General features: G+C 45.9%; 1 protein-coding gene across 6 annotated transcripts in view; it reads right to left on the bottom strand.

Annotated features, from left to right (window-relative positions):
* LOC106737721 (butyrophilin subfamily 2 member A2) overlaps positions 1-23,282 on the bottom strand; it is a 47,670-nt gene that overhangs the window by 3,110 nt on the left and 21,278 nt on the right. For 2 of the 6 annotated variants that reach the window (XM_059715050.1, XM_059715049.1), the window contains exons 2-9: positions 18,747-18,830; positions 17,598-17,715; positions 16,053-16,400; positions 10,440-10,721; positions 7,960-8,064; positions 7,313-7,402; positions 5,467-5,493; positions 126-158 (exon numbers count right to left, since the gene is read on the bottom strand). In XM_059715050.1, coding sequence (XP_059571033.1) covers positions 126-158; positions 5,467-5,493; positions 7,313-7,402; positions 7,960-8,064; positions 10,440-10,721; positions 16,053-16,400; positions 17,598-17,703 — 991 coding nt within the window. In that variant the 5' untranslated portion in view covers positions 17,704-17,715; positions 18,747-18,830. The remainder of the gene's footprint in view (positions 1-125; positions 159-5,466; positions 5,494-7,312; positions 7,403-7,959; positions 8,065-10,439; positions 10,722-16,052; positions 16,401-17,597; positions 17,716-18,746; positions 18,831-23,282) is intronic. The other 4 variants (XM_059715051.1, XM_059715052.1, XM_059715053.1 and 1 more) reach the window with 4 other exon arrangements.

Genomic DNA, 23,282 nt, shown 5'->3' with positions numbered 1-23,282 from the left:
ATCTTGTCCCATCTCACAATGGGCTGTAAAAAGCAGGGATTGGGTGACATTTGCCCTTGACACTGATGTCCTGCCACACACGGCAAAGCAGAGAAAGATGTTCTTCCTCAAGGTGATATTTTTACCTTCCTCCACAGGTGGTGCAGTTCTGCCCAGCCCTGAAACAAACCACAGAGTTGAACATGAAAACTCATTCAAAGAAATACATTGACAGCATTCATTGCTGTGTAAAATATTAAGATTGGGAAGAAATACATTTGAAAACTTCAACCTAAAATAAATAAATCCTTAAGAAATTCCTGGAGGCGGTGTGAGCATTTTTTGTGTTAGAGGCCATACACTTTGCAGAATTTTTGGTACTTACAAGAACTTCTGTTGCTCATATAGTTCTTGATGCTAAATTTTCCTGTCCCTCTTATGATATGGTAAAAGAATCAGTGAAGATTAGTGCCTGCTGCTTTAGTACCAATTGCCAATATCTCCTTGCATTATATGGTAGTAAGACCAGGCCATGAAGGTGATTCTGAAAAAGGGTGGAAGAAATGTGCTTCTTTTTGGATCCATGGCATATGTTACTGGTATCCCTATGGGACAGTTGGGACATAGGATGCAGTGTGACATATTCATGGGCAGATCTAGGATTTGGAAAAGTGGGTGCAGGTGGTGGGGTGCATCATCACATAGAATATGACACATATTTTTCTCCAGTTAAAGAGAAACTAGGTACTTTACTAATATGCTATGGGCCTAGATCTATATTATTCAATTTAAGATTAAAGTAGAAACAAATATAACTTTATTGGAATGTGAACTGATTTGTTAGATTATATACCAGCGGTGGCCAAACTGCAGCTCGCGAGCCACATGTGGCTCACCAGCATGGGACTTGAAACTCTTGTCACTCTTCTTGAAGCTCTGCCCACTTCTCTTGGGACTGCTGGCTTGGCTCAGGTGCCGGGCTGGTGGGGTGGGGGCTGCATTTGCGACGCTTAACCTTGGGTGCGCTCCCTGTGGTGAAAGCCAGAGTGGTTCAACTCTGGGTTGCTCAGCACCCTCCCCCACTCTGCTCTCTCACTCGGTTGCTCAGCACTCCCCAACTCTCTCACCGGGTCATTCAGCACCCCCTCCTCCCCCCACCTCCTCCCACTCTCCAATTCTTGAACTTCAGTGGAGGATCAGAATTAACTCCCAGGATGAGTAACTCTGGCCACCCCTACTATATACAGGCAGTCCTCGACTTACTTTTCGAGTTACAACAAATGGAATTTATGACATCTGTAAATTGACACCCTGTTTTGAGGGTCCCATGCTGATTTCACCTGGTCGACCTGGTTTGTGATGGTCGACAAAGCTGCATCCAGCTGATAAATCTGTTGTGGTGGAGGGAGGGGGAAGGGAAGAGGTGTGTGTGTCGGGGGGGGGAACAAATCAGTGCCTCCACAGCAAGGGAGGGATTGGGGCTGGGACTGGGACCAGGGCTGGGGCAAGCACTGCCTAGGGAGGGAGTGGGGTGGCTTGCGCTGCTGTGCGCTGCCAGTCCGGGAGCATCTCATGTGGCAGCTTGTCTGGCGGCTCTCGCTGCTGCTCCTGCTGCTGGTCTGGGAGGGCATAGAGCAAGGGAGCGCTCCCCAGGATCTGCGTGGGGTGGACAGGGCTGGGGCTGCACCAGGGTGTGCTGCGGGAAGAAAGCAGAAGGCTCTGGGAGCGGGGGCTATGACCCCCCACCACTTGCCCAGCTGGCATGGGGTCAGCATGAGACTGAGCCACTGTGCTGCCTCTGGACAAGAGGCACACAGCAGCGGGAGCTGGCCTGGCCTCCTCATGCTTCTCAGATCCTCAGATGAGCAGCGGTTTCACCCCGGCTGGGTGAGCAGTGACAGGGCATGGGGGGGGGGGGGGTGTTATAGATTCATAGAGTTGGAAGGGACCTCAGTGGGCCATCTAGTCCAACCCCCTGCCCCTAGCAGGCAAGAAAAGAGTCACCAACCCTGGGGTAATGTGATCCCAGCCAGATGCCTGTCTAGTCTCTTCTTGAAGACCTCCAAGGATGGGGCAATCATCACCTCCCTTGGGAGCCCATTCCAGATTCTGGCAACCCTGACCATGAAGAACATTTTCCCAATGTCCAGCCTAAACCTTTTAGGGGTGTGGCCATGCATCTGCAGTTGGTGTATGCTCTTCCTGCTTCCTCAGCCTGATGAAGGGTTTTTAAACCTGAAATCTTGCTAAGAAAAAATGTTCCAACTAGTTAGCTGGCCTAATACAAAATAACAGATCTATCCAAAGAAACATAGATTCATAGATGTTAGGGTCGGAAGGGACCTCAATAGATCATCAAGTCCGACCCCCTGCATAAGCAGGAAAGAGTGCTGGGTCTGCCTATATCCTTTGACCAACATGGCTACAACCTACACTGCTGCTCTCAGGTAGTTGGCTTTGAAGTCTGGGTAGAGTAAGAATAAAAAAGGGCTGCTATGGCTACACTGTGCCTTCCCCTCTGGATCTGCCCTGGATATAGTTTCATTCATATAAACAAACACCAGAGTTATGGGTTGTTGTACTTAAACAGAAAGGAAGAAGGAACATGAGCTTGCTGGAACTGGTTAAAATTTTCAAAACCACCTCACTAACTTAGGATTCCAAATCTACTGTGACTTACACACCTCAGAGTCCAAGTCCAATCAAAACCCATCCATTCTACAAAACTTTCTACTAAACCTATGATGACCCCATCCTCCTTTCAGACTACCCAGTATCAGAAAGGCCAAAAAGGCAGTGTGGAAGTCTTTTGTAGAAGTGGAAGACAAAGGGAAAATTGACATTGGGCTGCATTTTCTGACAGAGAAAAGAGCAGAAGAAATAATGTTTCTGTATGCAAATCTACTGTTCATTTTATTTTGTGCTTTGTTGATTCCCAAAGCTGGATGGTTCATCAACTTGTCTGATGCCTGCAAAGACAGGCTTTCTCAGCAGACAAATAGTAGCACAGGATGCAGAAACATTCTTGAGCTGAAGCCAATGCTGTGTGTTTTCTGTTGCCCTCTCCCTCTCTGACATGAAACAAAGAAGCATTGTGAACACACTACGGGAGTCAAGACAATTCAGAATAAACTTGAGAGACTGGAAAGTTGGGCTAGAGCTAACAGGAGAAGTTCAATGCGACAAATGCAAGGTGCTACGCATTGGGAGAAATAAGCAAAAACACAAATATAAAATGGGTGACACCTGGCTGGAAGACAGCACTATGGCAAAAGACTTGGGATCTTGGTAAACCACAGACTAAATATGAGTCTGCAGTGACGCAACCTCACAAAAGGGTGAGAGTGGCTTTGGGATGGATTGATAGATGCATTAGGTGCCAGACATGGGAGGTGATAGTGCCTCTCTACTCACCTCTGGTTAGGCTTCATCTGAAGTAGTGTGTGCAGTCCTGGTCTCCACATTTTAAAAGGGATGTGAAGTTAGAGAGGATCTAGAGACAGGGAACTAAGATGATCAAGGGCTTGGAAGGCAAGCCATATGAGGAGAGGCTGAAGGAGGGAGGCATGTTCAGATGGGGAAGAGGCAATTAAGAGGGAGCATGATAACAGTCTTTAAATACTTAGTTACCATAAAGAAGAGGGAAAGCATCTTTTCTTTCTTGCTGTGGACAGGAGATGCAGAGTAATGCCTTGAAATTGCAGCAAAGTAAGTTCATCATGGAAAGCCATAAAAACTTCTTCACTATTAGAATAGAGAGGCAAGGGAATAGACTAAGGAGGAAAATTGTGGACTCTCCATCACTGGAAGTGTTCAAGAAGAAATTGGGCAGCTATCAGTTACAGAGTAGGTATGTTTATTTTATACCATTGGTATTCCCTGTGCTTCTGGGCTGGTGGCCTCCCTCCCACTTCCCCTTTTCTGGTGTATGTGTCGGGATGTTTTAAAGCTTTCCCAGAGGCATTGGGTAGTGGCTACAGCCAAGGCTGGGGACTTTGATTGGGGTGTGCGAATGCTACTGTTGTGGCCAATGCTTGAGGTTGTTGGCTAGAGAGTTTTTCCCCTCCACTCAGGGTCACACCCATCCCTATTTTTGAGGTCAGGAAAGATTTTACCCAATGGTCAGATTGGTATGGACTTTGGGGGTTGGGGTTTTTTTTTGCCTCCTTCTGTAGTGGAGGATGTAGCCCTATACCCAGGATCTCTTGAGCATATACTGACATTTCATAGAAGCAGGACTTTGGCTACCGTGGTTCCCCTGCTTTACCTCTGGCAGGCTAGGCTGTTAGGCATACATTGGGTCAGGATTGGCAGCTTAGATTATGGTTTGTATAGGATAGTTTGGATAGGATAGTTTGGATAGGGAGAGAAGAGGTTGGGCAAGATGACCTCTGGAGGTCCCTCCCAGCCCTACTTCTCTATGATTCTGTTGTCAAGACCACTGGGTGAGATCAGAGCTGCTTAAAAGCTAGAATTATGGGGAAGACTCAACTTCTTTCTTGAGTTCTGTGAATTACTGATTGTAGAATTCCTTTTTCCACCTGTATTATTTTTAAGATGATATCTTGTATGAATGAGTATGAGTCTTTTATTAGTGTTTTATATGTGTGTGTGCGCGCATCTGCATGTGGTGATTTAAGGCGCATTAGCCATTTTAACGTGCATTAAGGGCATGGGTCTATACGTGTGTGTCTGTAATGTGCTTTAAAAAATGGTGATTTTAGTCTAATCACACCTAAATTTAATACCTGCATAAAGCAGGTATCAAATGTAGGTGTGACTATTTAAGGAGCCTTAACCCACATGTAGATGCCTTAAGGTGCCTAACACTTTGTGACCGAGTGGGCCGGAGCTGAGTAAACAGTGCCCTGTGCTGCCTCTGGGCACTGCCAAAAAGAAGATGTAGCAAGTGCTGTTTCGTAAGGCACAGATGCTGGAGCTGGAGTGGTGGTTCCAGTAGCAGTGGTCCCTGTCAGTGTGCAGTAAATTGACAGAGGGGGCAGGAGCTGTGCAGGCTTCTGTCAAATCAGAATGAAAAGGTCCCCCTGTGACTCCCTGCAGAGGAAGGGGATAGTGCAGCATGGGCAGGGCCTTTGCTAAAGGCTCCCCTGCACCTCTCCATCAGGGCAGGTTTGCTGGCTGGGCAATTCAGCCCTGTAGGGGAAGGGACACCTCATTGCCCACTTGGGATTCAGGCGCCCTTAGAAGCCCACGCTGGGGCTCCCACCAGGGACAGCAGGTAGGCGGTACTGTGTCTTCCCCTAGAGCCTGGCACAGCTTTGCCTACTCCACCTACCTCCATCCTGGGTTATGTTCCCAAAACAACAACTTTGGCTGCACAACTTTTTGAGTTCTTTCATCTTAGCAAAAAGTCAACCTTGCCCAAAGCTTTCAGTCACTGCAACAGTCTGACTGCATAATAAAAAGGCGCAGGTAACCTCAAAAAGAGTGAGTTTTAGTTATTGATTCATTATGCACTTCCATTACCTGGACAGATGGCATGTCTTCTCCACCCTGCAATCAAGGGAAAAAAATAGGAATGAGAACTCCTCACAGAATATTCATCAATAAAAGGTCTCTTGATGAACTGCAGCTGGCCAAGCATCCAGGCAAAGACAAAGTAATATGGGTCAGAAAGGGGGGGAAATATTGGAGAGTTTGTAAAGATACTGTTTCATCATACCACTGATGCAGTAGTTCCCATCCAAGAAAGAGGTGAGAAAACTTAAAGTCCTACTAAGTAACCCTCTCACTAAAACTAGGAATAGACATTGCCAATGATGGTCAGCTGTGCCATGATACATCAATGGGCAAAACATCATTTGCTTCATTGGGCAAAACTCATGTCATCCTTTGCCCCACCTGATAAAGGTGTAGAACAGAATCAGTGTGTTCTCATGGGGTTTGAGAGCACCCACCTAGCTTTCCCCATTTACCCAGATGCATCCTTGGAGAAAAGCTGAGTTTCCCAACTTACCCAGATCTGTCTCAGGATCTCTAAGGGCACATCTGGGTAAATGGGGAAAGTTGGGCTTAAGAATTGCTGCAAAACCTTTTTACCCCAAATAAGTCTTTCCAGCACAATTAAAAGAACACTCAGAAGTTAGATACCCTTCTACTCAAAATGAGAAAAAAATGAAACCCCACGACAAACATAGATTTTCCCCCAGAAGAAGAGCCAGAGACTCTATGAAATCCTATAGAGAGTTTAGGTGGAATAGTATATTTTCCTGATCACTTAAGTGGACACCTTTTAGTTAGCTAAGTGGCCTTTTTGGCACTTACACACTAGGAGGAATTCTGTTCTTGGGCACAAAGACAACTAAGTGTGCCTGTGTAGTCACAAAGACAGTGGGAAGGGAAAAAGCAAAAGTGAGCTCTCCCATTCCCCACTCCCCCACAGTTGTTCAAGGGCTAGGGCGCGTACCTGGGAATTTAGAAGATCTGATTTCTAGCCCGCTCCCTAGCCAGAGGCGGCTTAAACATTGGTCTATGACTTCCAAAGCACAGTGCTCTAACAGCAGCACCACATCAGCCAAGCAAAGTCCCTCCTCTGCTGCTGCTTTTGAGCTGAGCCATTAATGTCATCATTGGAAAACAATAGATGGTAGTGCAGGAGGAAGCTTCTGTCCCACTAGGAGCAATGGACCCAGAACCCCTCCCTCACAAAGTAGAAGCCACTTCATTGAGCTTCCCATGCTATAGCCTGCACTTTTCTTTCTTGTTCCATATATGTCCCACAGACCTCTCCTTCGAGGCTGCCTAGAGGCCCTGCTTCAAAAAGAGCATTAGAGAAGGGCCACAATAATGGCTGAACTGGGAGGTGGTGGTTTGAATGCCATGCTGGAAAGTGAGAGAGACCTATGTTCCAGCTTTCTCCACACGAAGGTGTCTTACAACTCAGGGCTTCTAACTTTCCAGGTCTTTCTAGCTCCTAAAATATTTGGGGCTTGGGTGGGGAGGACTGGGAATGCATACATGCAGAATCCTTTTCTAGTTCTGATTCCAAGTTCAAAAGTTTTGTGTAACAAACCTGCTAAGTGTTTACAAGGAGCACTCTTAGGGGCCCTGGCTGCTACAGTCTCTGCAACTATGTAGCTGTCCATACATGGAGAGCTATGCAGCCAGGAACAGAATTCCTCTGCCTGTCCAAGTGCCTGGAATGACCTGTATGTAGATGACCAAAATATCACCACTTGGGTGACCAGGAAAAATGGAATGTTGCTCGTTGTTACTGGAGGGAGTACAGAGTACAGCGACAGTCAGCACAATTGGTAAGTAGGAGCATTTAATATAATGGAAAAAGGCTGCATTAAGAGGGAGAAAAACTCACCAAGTTGTCTCAGAAGGTCACCTACGTAAGACACAATCAGAGGAAAGACACTATAAGTGTATCTGTCACTGGATGGACTGAATCCCATCCCTATCACCAGATAAAGGTTCATTGGTTCATTGTTTAGGTTGATTTTGCAGGGAACATTATTCTCATTAACTTTAAAACAAGTGGAGTTCATTATTTATTTCGGGGCTTGGGGACCACATACATATATCTGAGGACTGATAGCTTGACTGAATACAAGCTTGCCATATGTAAGAAAAAAGTGAAATCTCAGGCTTTTCATCTTTATGGTCAGGACATGACACCTATCAAAATCATCATCTTGTGAGAGCATATTGCCACATGTCCAGCCTGACACAAAGGCAGCTACATTACTTCCATTCCAGGAGGCAGTGTTCATGGTGGGGGAGCAACATGCCTCAGAACAGTGCAGCCTTTTGCTGGGCTGAGGTGGTGTAGACATCTTTAGTAACATGTCCTCCTGTGATCTGCTTAGGGAGCAGTGCATCTATATTTATTATCCTCTTTGCTTGGTCTGGGGTCAAGTCTCATTTATACTATGTTTCAATTATCAGAAGACAATTTCTTGCTAAATTCACTATATTACTTTCATCTCCCGGTCCCCCCTACCCCATACTTACTTCTTAGCTTGAAAAGATAAATGGTCAAGACAAAGAGACCCAACAAAACCACCAGGGTAAAAATCAGAGTCACCATTGAGGTATTCATCTGAGGGAAAAACGGATCTGAAAAACAGGGTACCTGGGATTGGTTTGAGAAAAAAAGTAACAACAGAAGTCCCACAACGCTGTCTAGTGTCCACATGGAATTCTGGGCAAAAGAACAGGATTGGTTTGATTCAGTGCTCCTCTGGGACCATACATACAGGAATAAGATTTCTTGCTCTGTAACAACTTTGAGTTAGGAAGTCTAATGGACTTACACCTTCAAAGAATTTCTCTCTCAGTTTTTAGAAATAGAAGAGCCAGAAGTGATACATTCAGAGAATTTTTAGAAAATATAATATTGCTCCCAGATTTTTAAAGGAAGCATAATTCTAATTTTCCCAAAAATTGGAATTAGTAAATATTCTTTACTTGCTGTTCTCCTCACAGCATTTTAACCACTGAAACAGAGTGAGATTTTCAAGAGAATCTAAGGCTTCCTTTACACTGGGTTTTTGTGCTAGCTGAGCAAAGTTGCTGCTAACTTTGTTTAGCTACTCTTCAAGTGGTTCAAGGTCTTGCTGCAAAACAGGGTTGCATTAATACAGCAAAATTAATGCAAAAAAATCTTAAATCAGATATTGGTGTGAAGGTGCCCTTGGTCTACCTTACTTAAGGATGGTGTGGTCAGCATGGAGACACAGAAGACTCCCTGGTGTCCCATGACTCCATGCATCTGGTTAACAGGTCCATAGTTTCACCACTTACTGGCATCTCTGGGGCTGCATGTAGGGAAGGCTGGAATTTTCCCTCTTACCTAGAAGCTCTCTAGTAGATTCTGGGGATGCATCTGAGTAAGCGAGAAAATCTTGACTTTTCCCACTTACCCAGATGTTTCTGTGGAGATTGTGTGTTGCATCTCGTTAGTAGAGAAAGCCAGGGAGGCTCTTCCAGGCTTAGAGGAGCTGACTGTGCCCAGGAATTCCTGGGTTTTGCAGGATCAGGCTCCTCAAGACCCTGGAGTGGGCAGCTGGAAAACACAGGCCTGCCCACACTCTGCAGCCATCAGCAAAGTGACACTGGCAGCAAAAAAAACCCAGAATAAATTATTATTGCTTTCTGTCAGAGCCACCCACTTGGGCACTTGTGGTACAAGAAAAGGTAAGGATTTCTATTTGCTTTCACTTTGTGCCACCTGAACATTTTTTTCTGATGGTACAAAGGCGACCAAAGGTGACTTGTATTCCCGCCCTTACATAACACAGTGTAGAATGTCAGTCCCTCTAAGGGTTTATGTCCTAGCTGAAGAGAGTGCATGGAAAGGGGGCAAAAATTTATAGCACGCCTACAGATCTGTGCTAACCCGCTCTGTGGATACTCTTAGTCTTGAGGGGGACAGAATTCTGGGTCGTGGTCCCCATTGCTTGGATCGTTTATGCTTTTAACCGCCGTCAGTAGCAGGTTAAAATACAAAAGCAAGAGCAAGCTACAGCAGTGACTGCACCATAAGCCTCTCCTTTCACAGGAAGCGGTCTCAGCACTAAGACACACTCCTGCTGTGATAGCTTGCTCTAATTCTGACCCCAGAACTGAGAAGCCTAGCTGTTTGACTGGGGCTTAGGGCACTCTTGGACAATGTGGGTGGCCTCAGGTTGTGGACAGCCTAAAACTCACAAGTTTCTTATTTCCTGAGAAGGTACTGTAGCCATCAGCCTATTATGTTCAAGGTGCAGATACCTCCTAATTTTGAACAGATGTCTATGATGTCAATATGAACTAGGCATTGCTGTGAGGATCTGGGTCCTCTAGGGATTTTGATGGACTTCAGGTTCTTTTCCAGTTTGATCACAAGGAATTGTAGACAGGAGTTAGATTTCTAGGTGATCAAATTTTAATTCTGATCAGGCTTGAAAGCCATAGGGTGCCTAGATACTCTATATTTAAAAAATGGATGTCCCTAATGCATTATTTTCTGCTGGAGCAGGGCCAGGCTGGATTCCAGTGTGGAACTAAGGGCAAGTCACACAGAGATGTCTATATCATTAATCCAAATCTCTGTCTTATTCACATTTTACACACTAAATAATTGACAATTCTCAGGTGTTCATACTGTATAATTAGCACATTAAGAAATTTATGTACACTAAAAGGTGTGGTGGAACATCCTGACACTAATTTGAATGAGTCTTTCCTCAGAGGTATGTTTTTAAATAAAAAAAGATAGATGTTCATAAAATACAAAGTTATGGTTAAATTTAGATGTAGTTCAAAGTTCTGAATAATAATAGTTAAAGTAGTTCCAATGTATGAATTGTGAACTGGAAAAGCAACAATTTCTTTGTGGTGGAGGTGTGGGGGAAAGTAGGCATGTTTTCTGGCTTGACTTTGATTTGTTTTACATTTCACATTGCATCGGGTGGCAGTGATTTCACTGCAGGATTCAAACAAAAACTGACCTGATATAGAAATGGTTGATTCCTTCCCTTGGCTAAGGTACTTGTCTCTTATCCAACATGACAATTTTGAGTTTCTATATTCTTTTATAACAATAGCAGTTTCAGTTTCAAATAGGCCATTATCCTGTTGAGCTTTTGTTTTAGGAAGTGATGGCAAATGCTGCCCACTGGGATCTCTCCATATCATCTTGGGCTCTGGGAACCAGCCAGCTGATCGGCAAACTATGCGGATCCCTCCCTCCTGGTAATCCTCCACAGCGATGAGGGGAACAGAACCTAAGACTGGAGGAAAAATAGGTGAATTTGGGTTAGTTTCAAATGTACAAAACCTTTAAATGGTGTAAAACTTAAGGGATAGATTAAGAGTCTTGACACCCATAAAAGTTTACTTATAGAAATAGTCCCTCAGGACTAAGAGCTACAAACTATTTCAATTTCACTCCTCTAACTGGCAATACCGTAGCATTGTAACTGCATTTTTTTGGTACTTTCAGATAGTTTTTTTTCCTCCTACAACAAAATGAAATTACTCCGCAAGAAGCAAAACAGAGGAAAATAAACCAGCTGTTTTACCTAGTGGCTTTGTGCTTGATATAAATGAAATGGAAGGATATTCTAATATAATAAAAGGCCTAGTCTGTCTGTCTATGTATCTGTCTGTCCGTAACACTTTTGGCAACTGCGCATTCATCACTGAGAGGGTGGGTGGCACATGGCTGTGCGTCTTGGGCTGTGCATGCCCAAGTCTGAGCCACTGCTACGGAAGTTTGTTGCGCCAGTGAACACGCCCCTGTCACCTGAGCAGCAGGGCTTCTGCCCTGCCTCCCTTTCTGAAGGCAAAGGGGGAGATCATGTTGGCAGCATCCCCCCACCACCTGGTCCCACTGCCCCCCAGAACAGCCAAGAGGGAGGGGGAGGAGGCAGGCAGAGAAGGAGTCAGGTATGGGACAGACAGATGCAGAGCAGGAGGGTGGAGTGGGGCTAGAGCCAGAGTGGTAGGGAGGGGGGCATAATCAAGCCGGATCTGGAGTGGCCAAGGGGGTGGAGAGGGGTAGAGAGGGGGTGCACATGGAGCAGCAGGGATAGGCGTTGAATGGGGCTGGACCCAGAGTGGCTGGGGAAGTGGAGTGGGCCTAGACCTGGAGCAGCAGGGAGAGGGTATAGAGCAGGACTGGACTTGGGAGTGGCTGAGGGAGTGAAGTGGGGCTGGACCTAGAGTGGCCAGGGGTGATGGTGGTGCAGGGCCAGAACTGTAGCAGCCAGGAGGGTGGTGAAGCGGGCCTGGATCTGGAGCAGTAGTGAGGTGGGGTAGAGTAGGGCAGACCTGGAGTGGCAGGGAGTGGGGATATTGTGGGACTGGACTCAGATCGGCTGCGTGGAGGTGGGGTGGAACAGGCCTGGACATGTAGCAGTGGTTAGGGGGGTATGGCAGGGCTGGACCTTGAGTGGTGGGGAGGGGGGATAGAGCAGGGATGGATTTGGAGAAGTTGGGGCAGGGATGGAGTGGGCCTGGGCCCAGAGCGGCCAGGGGCAGGGGTGGAGCAGACCCAGACCCAGAGCAGTGCTGAGGTGGGGTAGAGTAGGGTGGACCCGGAGCAGCTGGGCCTGGTGGAGCGGGTCTTGACCTGAAGCGGCTGGGGGTCAGGGTAGAGCAGGGCTGGACCTGGAGTGGCGGGGAGGGGGTTGAGTTGAGTGGGGCTGGACCTGGAGTGGCAGGTGGGAGGGGGCAGAGTGGAGCCGGATGTGGGGCTCCATCCTTGCTCGCCCCTCTCCCCATCATTCTTGATGGGCAATGTGCTAGTATATACACACACACATATATATACTAGCACATTGCCCATCAAGAATAATGTGGGGGGGGGGGGTGAGCAGGGACGGATATATACATATACATATATACATACAAGTAGGTTTTTCAGTTTGGTTTTTGGATTTCAATATAGCAAACCTTGATAAACGAAGGAAAACTGTTATTTAGATAATGAAATTCAGAGGCTTGAATGTAAATTTCATTTAAAATATTTCCAGGCCACAATGCCAAGACTATTAGGAATCTCTACGTGATTCTCTATGAGAATCAGTAGGAAGTGGCTCCAAATCTAAGTGGATGTGGACCTTTACAGGAAATAAGGAATACACAGAGACTCAACAAAGATTAAAAAAAAAAAAAAAGATTCATTAGCAAAGAAATCTCTGTTTTAGAAGTCAAGAGTATAGGGATAAGGTGAGAAATGGAAAAATAAAGGTGAATTAGACACGGCAAAAGACATGAAAAAAATGGCAAAGTATTATTCAGATATATAAATTAGAAGAGGACACAGAAAAAGAGTAGGGTTGATGTAATGAAGATAGAAAAAGGCATATTTCATGTTTTCATCATGACCCTGCCACAAGTGTTAGGAGTTTGCTGATGAAAATTTCTGATGAGAAATGGTCAAAACTGAAAAGAACCAGGGCATTGTACAGAAAAAAAAGCTGGAACCTGAGGACTGAAGTAGTAGCAGTGACATAACATTAATCTGCACAAAAGGTACGGGTGATGGTCTTGGAGATTCATTAAAAATGTCCAGTATACACTCACAGTGAATACCATGGAAATGTTTGACAAGGAAGAAGACTTGCATGTATATTGGTAACACAGGGTAAGTATGATTACTCAGACTGATAAGGATGTGAAAAAGACAGAGTTCTAGGATGTGTGTGTCAAGGTATTTTCAGGACAGAAAGGGAAGCATTAGTGCCATTACACATATTCTTGGATTAACTCATTCAGAATACTAAGTATAATGCAGGGAATGTGGAGCATATTTTATGAGAACACATTAAAAGACTTGGTCATGTTTAGTTTAGCAGAATGAGGGCTTAAAGATATGACTGACTGATAAATACATGAAAGGCAAAGTTTAGAGAGGGAAAAGAACAATTTAAGCTAAAAACAACATTGGCCCAAAAGGAAATGGGTGTAGGCTGGCCATGGGTTAATATAAACTGGAAATTAGGAAAGGCCTCCTAACAGAGAACGTAACATGTCGAACAGTCTTCCACTTGCAGTAATTAATGCAAAAACCTTAAGCGCTCATAAGATAGATCTCAAAAAGTACATTGAAGGGATTATATGACTGGATGACCCCCATAGCACTGCACAGGACACATTGATCCACGAAATCCCTTCCAGTCCTACATTCCTAAATAAACTTCTTTGATTCCATATCATCAATGGGCAGTCCCTTGGTATGAGGATGACTTTTCCAATAAATAGGAAAGTCATTTGTGAGTCTTTAGATAACCAGTGAGGTCAATCCAACATCCACATGTTGAAGTACTGATAGGGCAAATAGTTTTGTGAGAAAGGAATACATGTTGATGATGCTGGGTCACAGCTCTTTCCCTTTGTGTCAGTATCAACCAGGCTGTAGGTGGTAATTCAACCAATTACTGTAGGCAGGCTGGGGTCACACCAGGTACCAGTTGAAGTTTGGGTTTTCAGGACAAGGATAAAGGCAGTGTCATAGTCAGGCAGAGAGGCAGAGCAGAGACAGGAGGTCCAAACAGTGAGCACAGTGAGTGTGGTGACGCTGGGATCACGCTGGAGCAAACAGGAAGGCAGGAGCTGAACTGGAGCATGGCTGGAGCAAGGCAGAAGCAGGGCTGGAGCAAGGCAGAAGCAGGGCTGGAGTCCGGCAAGAGCATGGAGCAAAGTAGAGGTCCAAGGAGCACACACACAAGCCACGATCTGGGACAAGTCCCAAAAGAGGAAGGAGGGATTTATTGCTCTCTTTTCAGGGAATCATGGTTCCTATAGGTTTCCCCTGGTCACCTGACACGTTAATATCCTCATCGGAGGTACCAGGCTGGGGTGGGGCTAGTCTCTGACCAGTTGTGTGGTGGCAGTGAGGACCCAGCCTCTATCTGCTGCCTTGGATTCCCTGGAGTCAAAATGTGCAAAGACAGCACTGGCAGGTTTTACCCAGCATTGAAGATGCTTATTTTTAGGCAAAAGTATGGGAGGGGAAGTCATACATGGAGTCACAGCCTAGCCATAAGCATCATGACTCCCTATAAAGATATCAGCACACAAAGAGACAAAAACCTAATCTCATCTAGCAGAAGTAAAAACACACTCATTTTTCCTTGTAGCATTATCCTGCCACAACTGGACCTAGCAAATAACCACTAGTGTGCAAAATGAAAATTTTAATATAATAGAAAGTATAGTCTTCTGCCTGCATGTCTGTAATGCTCTAGGCCAACTGTGCATGTTCCACTGAGAGGGCAGGCACTGATTGGCTGGGAATCCCAGGCAGCATGGGCAAATAAGCTCTGGATACCTGAGCAGCAAGGCTTCCCCCTGCCTCCCTGCCTGAGGGGGATCATGGTTGTGGTGCCCTGCCACCACCCGGGATCAGGGGGGAAGGCTGGAGGCCTGCTAAGAGTGCCATGCAGCGCCTTGCCTTGGGAGAGGCGGCGGTCAGGGAGGGAGGGGAGTGCAGAGAGGAGGCAGGTGGACGTGGGCACAGTGGACCCAGAGCAGGGGGGTTGGGGGGAAACAGTGCAAGAACTGAAATGGCAGGGGGAAGAGGGAGGAACGTCCCCTGACCAGAAGCAGGGGGGGAGGGGAGGGGAGGGGGGAAGCTGAACCCAGAGCAGAAGCAGCAAGGGGTGGGGGGGAAATTGGCCTGGACCCAAAGCAGGGAGTGGGGAAGCTGGACTCAGACCCAAAGCACTGGTGGGGTCGAGCGGGCCCAGACACAAAGTGGTGGGGAGCGGGGAGGGAGCAGCAGGCCCGGAACCGAACTGGGGGGGAAGGGGGCAAACTGGACCCAGACCTGGAGTGGTGCGGGTAGGGCGAGCCCAAACCAAAAGTGGCAGAGGGAGAGGAGTGGGCCTGGATCCAAAAGGGGGGGGGGGGGCGGAATCCGGACCCAGACCCAGAGCAACGGTGCAGGGGTGGAGCAAGGGTAGAACTGAAGTGGCAAGGATGGGGGAGAGAGGAGCAGGCCCAGAAATGAACTGGGGGGAGGCAGTTTGGACCCAGGCCCAAAGTGGCACATGGGGGAGCAGGCCCAGACCCGAACTGGCTGGGGAGTGGGGAGGAGTGAGTATGGTCCCGAACTGGGTGGGGAGGGGTGGAAGCCAGACCTGAAGTGGTGGGAGGGGGGGGGAGCTCACCCAGACCTGAAGCAGCAGGGGGGAGAGAGCGGGGCTGGACCCGAAATGGCAGGTGGGGGGGCAGATATAGGCCTCTGTCCCCACCCCACTCTATCATTCTTGATGGACAATTTGCTAGTCTTTATTATATTTGCAATAGCACTTTAAACACGTAGACCAGAAAATAGTTTCGGACCACTAGGAAAACATGTTTATTAAGATTCTTTCCTTTCTACGTAAGGAACCCTTCTTTGTCCAAGGAAGTAAATATTAAAACATATGTATTAAGAGGTTGAACATTTTAATTATGATTTGTGAACTATGAATGTAATTGTTCACTAAAATATACATGACACATTGCATCATAAATAAGCAAGCCAAAGGCATGCTCCCACAGTTGTTATATAATGAAATATAAAAAAATGTCAAGGCCATGTAAAGATACTACCTACGTGAGCCACTGACCTATTACATTGAGATCCAATACGGTTCCAGCAGTAGTACTGCCATCGTGAAGAAAACAGTTATACTGCCCTTCATCAGAATACTTGATATTAAGAATCTTCAAGGGAACATTTCCATCCGCAATGCTGTCTTTCAATAGCTCTGTCCTTCCCCTATATTCTGGTATCTGTTGTCCATACTGATCTCTCTTATCGTGGTACAGATGCACGTAAGCTTCAAAGTTATTTCGGAACCACCTCACTTCCATGTTCTCCGCGCTCATTCTGGGGGACAGGTGGCAGGGTAACAGGATGTCTTGTCCAACAACAGCAGTGATTGGTTGAGCAGATCCAATTACTCTGAACTGGGCTGTGACATGTGCCAAAACAGAACTATAAGAAGCTCAGAGAGACAATAGGAATTTCCAGAATAATCACCATGATACAGATACCCACATTAAGAAACTGCAGCTTAAACAGGAAAAAAAAGAAAAAGCAGCTGAAAGCACAATCTTGAAACAGGAAGTGTCCAGCAACCTTAGCAATAAATGTACCTGACAACTCTACCCATAAGTTATATAACACGTTGTACCTGTAAGTGGGTGGGATAGCCTAAGTATATTCAAAACATCACGTTAACATTTTTTCATAGGACATTTTCTGAATCATTCAGCATACAACATGTGTCATGACATTTCGTTCCAGTTTGTGGTAACAGTCAATGTCAAAATATAGGAACTTGCACAAAGAGAGATGTTTCCTGATCAGGCCTATCCTTTAGTTGTCTTTCTGAGAGGTTAACTGCATACATATAAAATAAGAACTGAAAGTGGGAGCTCACATGCTATTGAGGCAATTCTTGGCTGTTAGGATGATAGAAAAGCCCCCTAGGATTTTCTTGGCTATGAGGCCCAGTCTCTTCCTGTGGAATATGAGGAGGTGGTGAACACTTTTGGGAGGACTGGGAGATGTCAATGCCTTAAGTGGTAAGAACAGGTTGTACATACTCCCTATTAAGTAATCATCTCAGTCAAGGTGTAACTTCCTGAACATAACTTGGCAGTTGACAAAACAGCTGACGATGTACAAAACAAAAGCCAAAAAAGGGACTAATACCTAACTGTTTTCATACATGTATTATCCAGTTATGAGATGGTTCAAAGAAGAATGAATGTACAAATAGGCATGTTTTCAGGAAATCTTTAGATTTTCTGTACTCTAGGATTTACCTCCTCTGCTGCTTGGACTGACTGGCCAACTGGCAGTAAATAAAGGGTATTAGGTGTCTTCTACTCACTGGAATAAAAGTCCCTGGAAGTTGTGACAACAACAACCACATGATGATTACACGGGAGGGAAGGGAGATCTGACTAGTGCACAAGTAAAGCCTTATTTCTCAAAAAAAAACAACCCGAAAGGAAAAAAAAGGATATATTGATAATAATTTACCCTGAAACTTGTGACTATTTTTTACTGAGTTATGTCTAACAGACTTCAGTCATCACAATAATTCAACCACTGAATAAAACTATAAAACCTTGTAAGCAGCAGAAATAGATAATCCTACCTGCTTCCAACTTCTGGATGTAAAAACAAGTGCAGAAAATGATCAAACCAGGGGCAGAGGTGCTGGCCCTAGAGCTCAGACACAAGGAAGAAGCCACTTTCTTCATTGTATCTTGAATCTGAAAGTACAAGCAGAAGATGGAAAAATACCAAGGTGGTGAGCACAACCACACTGATTTTCACAGTGGAGTGAGCCACCACGCTGATTATCACAACTGGAAACTGGAATTAGATGACTCAAAACATCACATTGTACAAACTATTACTGGGGGGCACGGAGAAAAAAACAAGGCTGCTTAAACTAATGAGATTATGCAATTAGAGCAAGTACTGAGACTGGGATCCCACTAATCAATGATTACTCCCCTCTCCCTTCCCCTGAATTAGAAATCAAATCAAACAGAAGACAGGGAAGCTAAGTTCAAGGTGTGATAAGTGCATCACATTCTGCTCTAAATTAGATCCATTTGTAGATCTAGGGCTCTATTGCTGCGTGCTGCTATGAAAAAATCCTTTAAGGAAAACAGTTTCATGACAAGACAGCAACATAAGATTTCTCTTCCTAAACCATTGATTACAGATAAATTTTATTTGCTGTAACTGAAGACCACCATTTTTTTTTTGCCCCTGCATATAAAGAGAATAAATAGTCTAATGTCACCCTCTTTCTAACCACTCTTCAGGTATTTAAAGACTATGACCAATCCTCTTCAGCCTTCTCTTTACTAGACTAAATAATCCCAGTTCTTCCATGTTCTTTTTTTCTATCTGAAGATTTCAGATGATGTAGAATGCAACATATCTAATAGCAAGTTGTTCCAACTGTAGTTCACTGTAAGTGGAATACCTGCACTTCAAATCTGAATGTCTGATATAATTTTCCATTTGGATGGGGCAAAAGCCGAGGAGGAGTACCCAGATGTTTATTAATACAATCAGCTGGGAAAGCTAGCAGGGCAGTGAATGGGAAGCTATGGTCAGACACACAGCTGATTGGCGTGGGAAGTTAAAAGACAACTGACCAAACAGTTGGCTCTCTTCTGGTGAGGGAAGCAGCATACGGGAAAGCTTGTGGGAGCACGGAGGTGTGGTGGCAGCAGCATGTGACTGACCAGGGACTGGCAGAAGAGTGTCCTGCAGGTGGACTTACCTGAAGAGTGGGGATGAAGAGGGAGTTGCTGTATCTGAGCCAGTGTGTTCAAGTCCAGTGAGAGTGAGTCTTTGTTCCCGAGACCTGAATAAGGAAGAAAGAAAGACTGATCGAAAATGTGAGTTTGGGACATTGGCCTGAGACAGTCCCTCCTTGAAGGAGATGGGTGGGAAGATAGTGTGACTATATTTGAAACCTGTGGGGTAAAGAATAGGACAAGAGGTCAGTGATAAGAGATCGGCTGTCGGGACATTAAGTAAGGCAGTATAAATATTGTGATTCCTTAGGGGACATCTAATGAGATCAACGCAGAAAAATCTGGTGTGGTAAGGACAGGGGATGGAGATGGCGGAGGCCTGGAAGAGGAGCCAGCTGGCTAAATTGCAGAAATTAAACATCAGCTTTATCTCCAGGGGCCGTATCCGTTTGGTTTCTTCCTTTCCATCAAGTCATGGTGGGTGAATTTAAAGGACACTATACAATCCTGTGAGAGAGAGTGCAATTTTGCTTTTGTGGCACAGCTATGTCTTCTACAAACACCATTTAAAACAAAGGAACTCAGGGGCTTGAATATTAAAGGGGCCTGGAAATCCTCTAAGCCAGCGGTTCCCAACCTTTTTTTGCTGCGACCCTAAGAGACCGTGCTGACACCAGCATGGTCTCTTAGGGGGGGATGGTTGGTCGGTGACGGGGGTGTTCCCGATTCACCTGCTTGATGGCAAACCCAGAAGCACTGCTGGCATACAGCAGAAGCAATCGAGGTAGATATCATTTATGTGGATCTTAAGAAGGCCTTTGATACTAAGGTTGCATGAAGCTTTGGTCCACAATTCAATTTGGAGAAGTTTCAGCCTGATTCAGAGGCCAAATCTCCAAATCTGAATCAAATTGGGAGAAGCAAAAAAACCTTCTGAATCAATTTGTAGCCTCCGAATCAATTTGGAAAATATTTGGAAAAGATCCAGAGATTTGAAGATTCAGATGCGGTCTTTTAGGGGAACAGAAACTGAAAAGAAGGAAGAGGAGTAGGGGCGAGGAGGACTGACATCTCTAGCTGGCCAGTGACTGATTTCTCCCTGAGTCCCCTTCCAATCACAGTGCTCTGGGGGACGGACATAGAAACTGTAAATAAGTCTCTGTGTGCAGGCTTTCTATCCCTTTTGTGAGCTGTTTCTGTCTGAGCAACAGTGTCTGAAAGGTACTGGACTGGCTTGGCTTCCTAGTCAGTCTCCTGCTACTTTTTGTTCTTGGAAAGGATTGGATATAGCTTGGTTTACTAACTAGAATCCCTCTACTTATCCCTATCCAATCAATTTCTTTCAATTTATATTTCTTCTTGGGTTTTTTCCCAAATCTTTTTAAAAAGAAAAAACTGTGTTTTCCCCAGCAGTGTGATCCATCACTGTGCAGGGAAGCACACATCACAGAAGAAGAAGTAGTCAGATATTATTACAACACAGAAGTCACACATTCACAGAAGAAGAAGAGATTATATATAGTTATTCATATTATTTGTTATAGTTACATACAGATTAAAAACAACATAGAAGAGGAAGTCAGATTAACACAACACAGAAGTCAGACACTTAGTTATAGAACAAGAAAAAGAGATTATTTTAGTTACACAATACACACAGAACAGTAAACACAACACAGAAAAAGAAGTCACAGATTCAGAATAACATAACAGAAGTCAGAGAGTGACAGAAGAAGAGATCCAATTATATATAGTTATTATTAATCATACATAGACTACAGACAACACAGAAGTCAGATACAGATCAACACAAGTCACACAAGCACAGAATAATAATAATAATAATAATAATAATAAGAGAACAGATATTATTTTAGGTACAATGTACACAACAACACAGAACAGCAAACAAAACACAACACAGAAGAAGAAGTCAGACACAGTAAGTCATATATTAGAGAAGACAAGACATATATTCTATTATTAGTTACACACAGACACATTTTCCAGCACAGGAAAGATTAATATAAAGCATGCTGGAAAGGCAGGTGCCAGGACTTCTGGCAGGGGAAAGAGAGGGGCTAAAGAGGGTAGGGTGAGAGTTAGAACTGCAAGTTTCCCCCCTACAAACATAGACGTATCCTCTTTCCTAGCAGTCTTCTGCTGCCAGTGGAAGCAAGGAGGTGGAAGCAGTACCTGTCTCTGCACCTGCACTACCTCCCCTAACTCCAGAAATAGGCACCAGCAGCAGAATAACAGTCTCTTCCATCCCAGTTTTATCTCCCAGCCTGAGCATCCCATTGCCAGAGGAGGAGCTGGATCTGAATCCAGGGGACCCGAGTGCCCTAAAGAAATTCTGCGGACCAAGGGGGAATCTGATTATGTGCTCCACACCCCTCAAAGTTCCCCTAGACCCAGGTCTCTTGGGAGGGGGGTAGCAAAGAATAGGAGATGCTCTGTTTTGGAGTAACTAGGAACAACGGACACAAACCAGCAGACAGCACATTTAGGTTAGACATCAGGAAGAACTTCTTTATGGTAAGGGTTGTCAGAATCTGGAATGGGCTTCCAAAAGAGGTGATGCTCTCCCCTACCTTGGGGGTCTTTAAGCAAACACTGGACAAGCACCTGGCTGGGGTCATCTGACACCAGCACTCTTTCCTGCCCAGGTCGGGGGGTCAGACTTGGTGATCTACTTAGGTCCTTTCCAACTCTAACATTGATGAATCTATGAACTTATGAACCCAGAAGCACTATCCACTTCTCTGCACCACTGCTGTGTACCCTTTGTGACCCTACTGAGGGCCCCCCATGACCCTGATTTGGACTGCGACCCAAGTTTGGGAACCATAGCTCTAAACCAAAGTGCTAATTGTAACAAAGGCCTGTCCCAGGAGTGGCCATGACACCTCTTGGGGCACTTACACAAGTTACATTTTTTTTTGCATGATCAGGTTCCTGAAAGTGCTCTACAACTTTGCCAGGATACATGTGAATGGCTGCAGAGCACTTTAAAAAAATGACCAATTGCATAAAATATTAACCGTCCTCAAATGAAGTATTATATTAAGATGCTCTTTAGAGGGAATTTGTGTTTCCTAGGGATCATTTTTCATGTGTTGGCCTGGGCTGATGCAGATCAGTCCCAGACCTGGGGCTGTCAGTGGGTAGAGGGGGAGGAGGAGGGAGGGACCAACACCAAGCTGCTGGCTGGGCTATGCCCTGGATGAGCTGGAGGGGAGATAGGGTGTGTAGAACAGAGATCCCCTGCCTCATGCACCCCCCACCCCTCCAGCTACCCTAGCTGGAGCCCAGCTACCCTAGCTAAAGCAAGGCTGAGCCTGTGAGGTGAGAGGTCTATTCCATGCCTCCATACTCCAGGTCAGGCTGGGCAAAGCAGAGAGGGGGAAGTGAGCAGCACTGAGGTGCTGGCTTGCCTGATCTTTGCTGGAGGGGGTAGTGGAATAAATCCCCCACACCTCATGGACCCAGCCTGGTTTTCCCTAGTAACCCAACTTTGGTAGCTGTGGGGTAGGGGGAATGAGGTGTGGGGGGCTCTTTTCAACATCCCCATCCCAGCTCAGGAAAGCCCAGCTGGCATCTCAGTGCTGCCCACTTCCATCTCCCCTGCCCTGCCTGCTGACATTCCTGGAGCTGGGGGTAGGGGCAGTGGGGCTGGGAAGAGGGATGGTTCAGTAGCCTCTTTGAAAGCTGATGGAGTGCCCCCACCTGTTTGCCAGGAGGGCTGGTGCAGTCTGGCTTGAATCTGCCCCACCCCTGCACCCTTCCCCCTGCTGATCCAACTAGCTTGGTCTCCCCCTGACCTGATGTGCTGGGTTAGAGGTGCTTTAACTCATGGAGCTTTATGTAAAGTGCCATGAGTTAGAGTGGGGGCCTGAAAGTCGGCTTGTGCCTTTGGTGCTTTCTCAGCCCTTGCTTTACCTTGATCCTCCCCTTGTCCTCATCTGCCATGCCTTGATGTGCTTATACCTTTGAGAAAAGGGGGGCTGCCCCAGGGATTCCTGAGTGAGCTCTCATCGACTCCTGTCCTACTCCCAGGTCTGTTTGTTTTGGTTCTGGCTTTAAGCCCACTCTGGCTCCTGTCTCCACACTTTTCCTGGGCACCTAGTCCCCACTGGGCAGTGGACCTTCCTGGTCCTTTCCCTCCCCCACCTTTCCCCCGCAGCACTGGACCTGCTTTTCGACCCCCTCCCCCCTGGCACTGGACAGCATCTGGACCCAGCCTGGTCCTTTCTACACATTTACTTGGGCTGTAGGCCTGCTTGGACCTCTTCCTCCCCTTAGTCCCTCCCATACCTCCAGTTGTTATCACAGGCTGTAATCTCCTATGAATTATTTAGGAGCTGCCGCCATCCTGCCCAGGAGATGTTCTCTCAGCAGCCTCCAGGCCAGACCACCTCCCCAGATCAGGCCTGGGCTTAAATATTGTAATCTCAGCCCCCATGTGGGTCATGTGGCTTCTGACTGTCTCCTACTACACCTGTCTTCAGCTTCATCTGCAGACTGTCTTGTCTTGAAGTTGGAGGAGCACCAAACTT

The sequence above is a fragment of the Alligator mississippiensis genome, chromosome 11 (assembly GCF_030867095.1).
Source record: "Alligator mississippiensis isolate rAllMis1 chromosome 11, rAllMis1, whole genome shotgun sequence".
Lineage (NCBI taxonomy): Eukaryota > Metazoa > Chordata > Crocodylia > Alligatoridae > Alligator > Alligator mississippiensis.
This window is presented reverse-complemented; position numbering and strand designations above follow the sequence as displayed.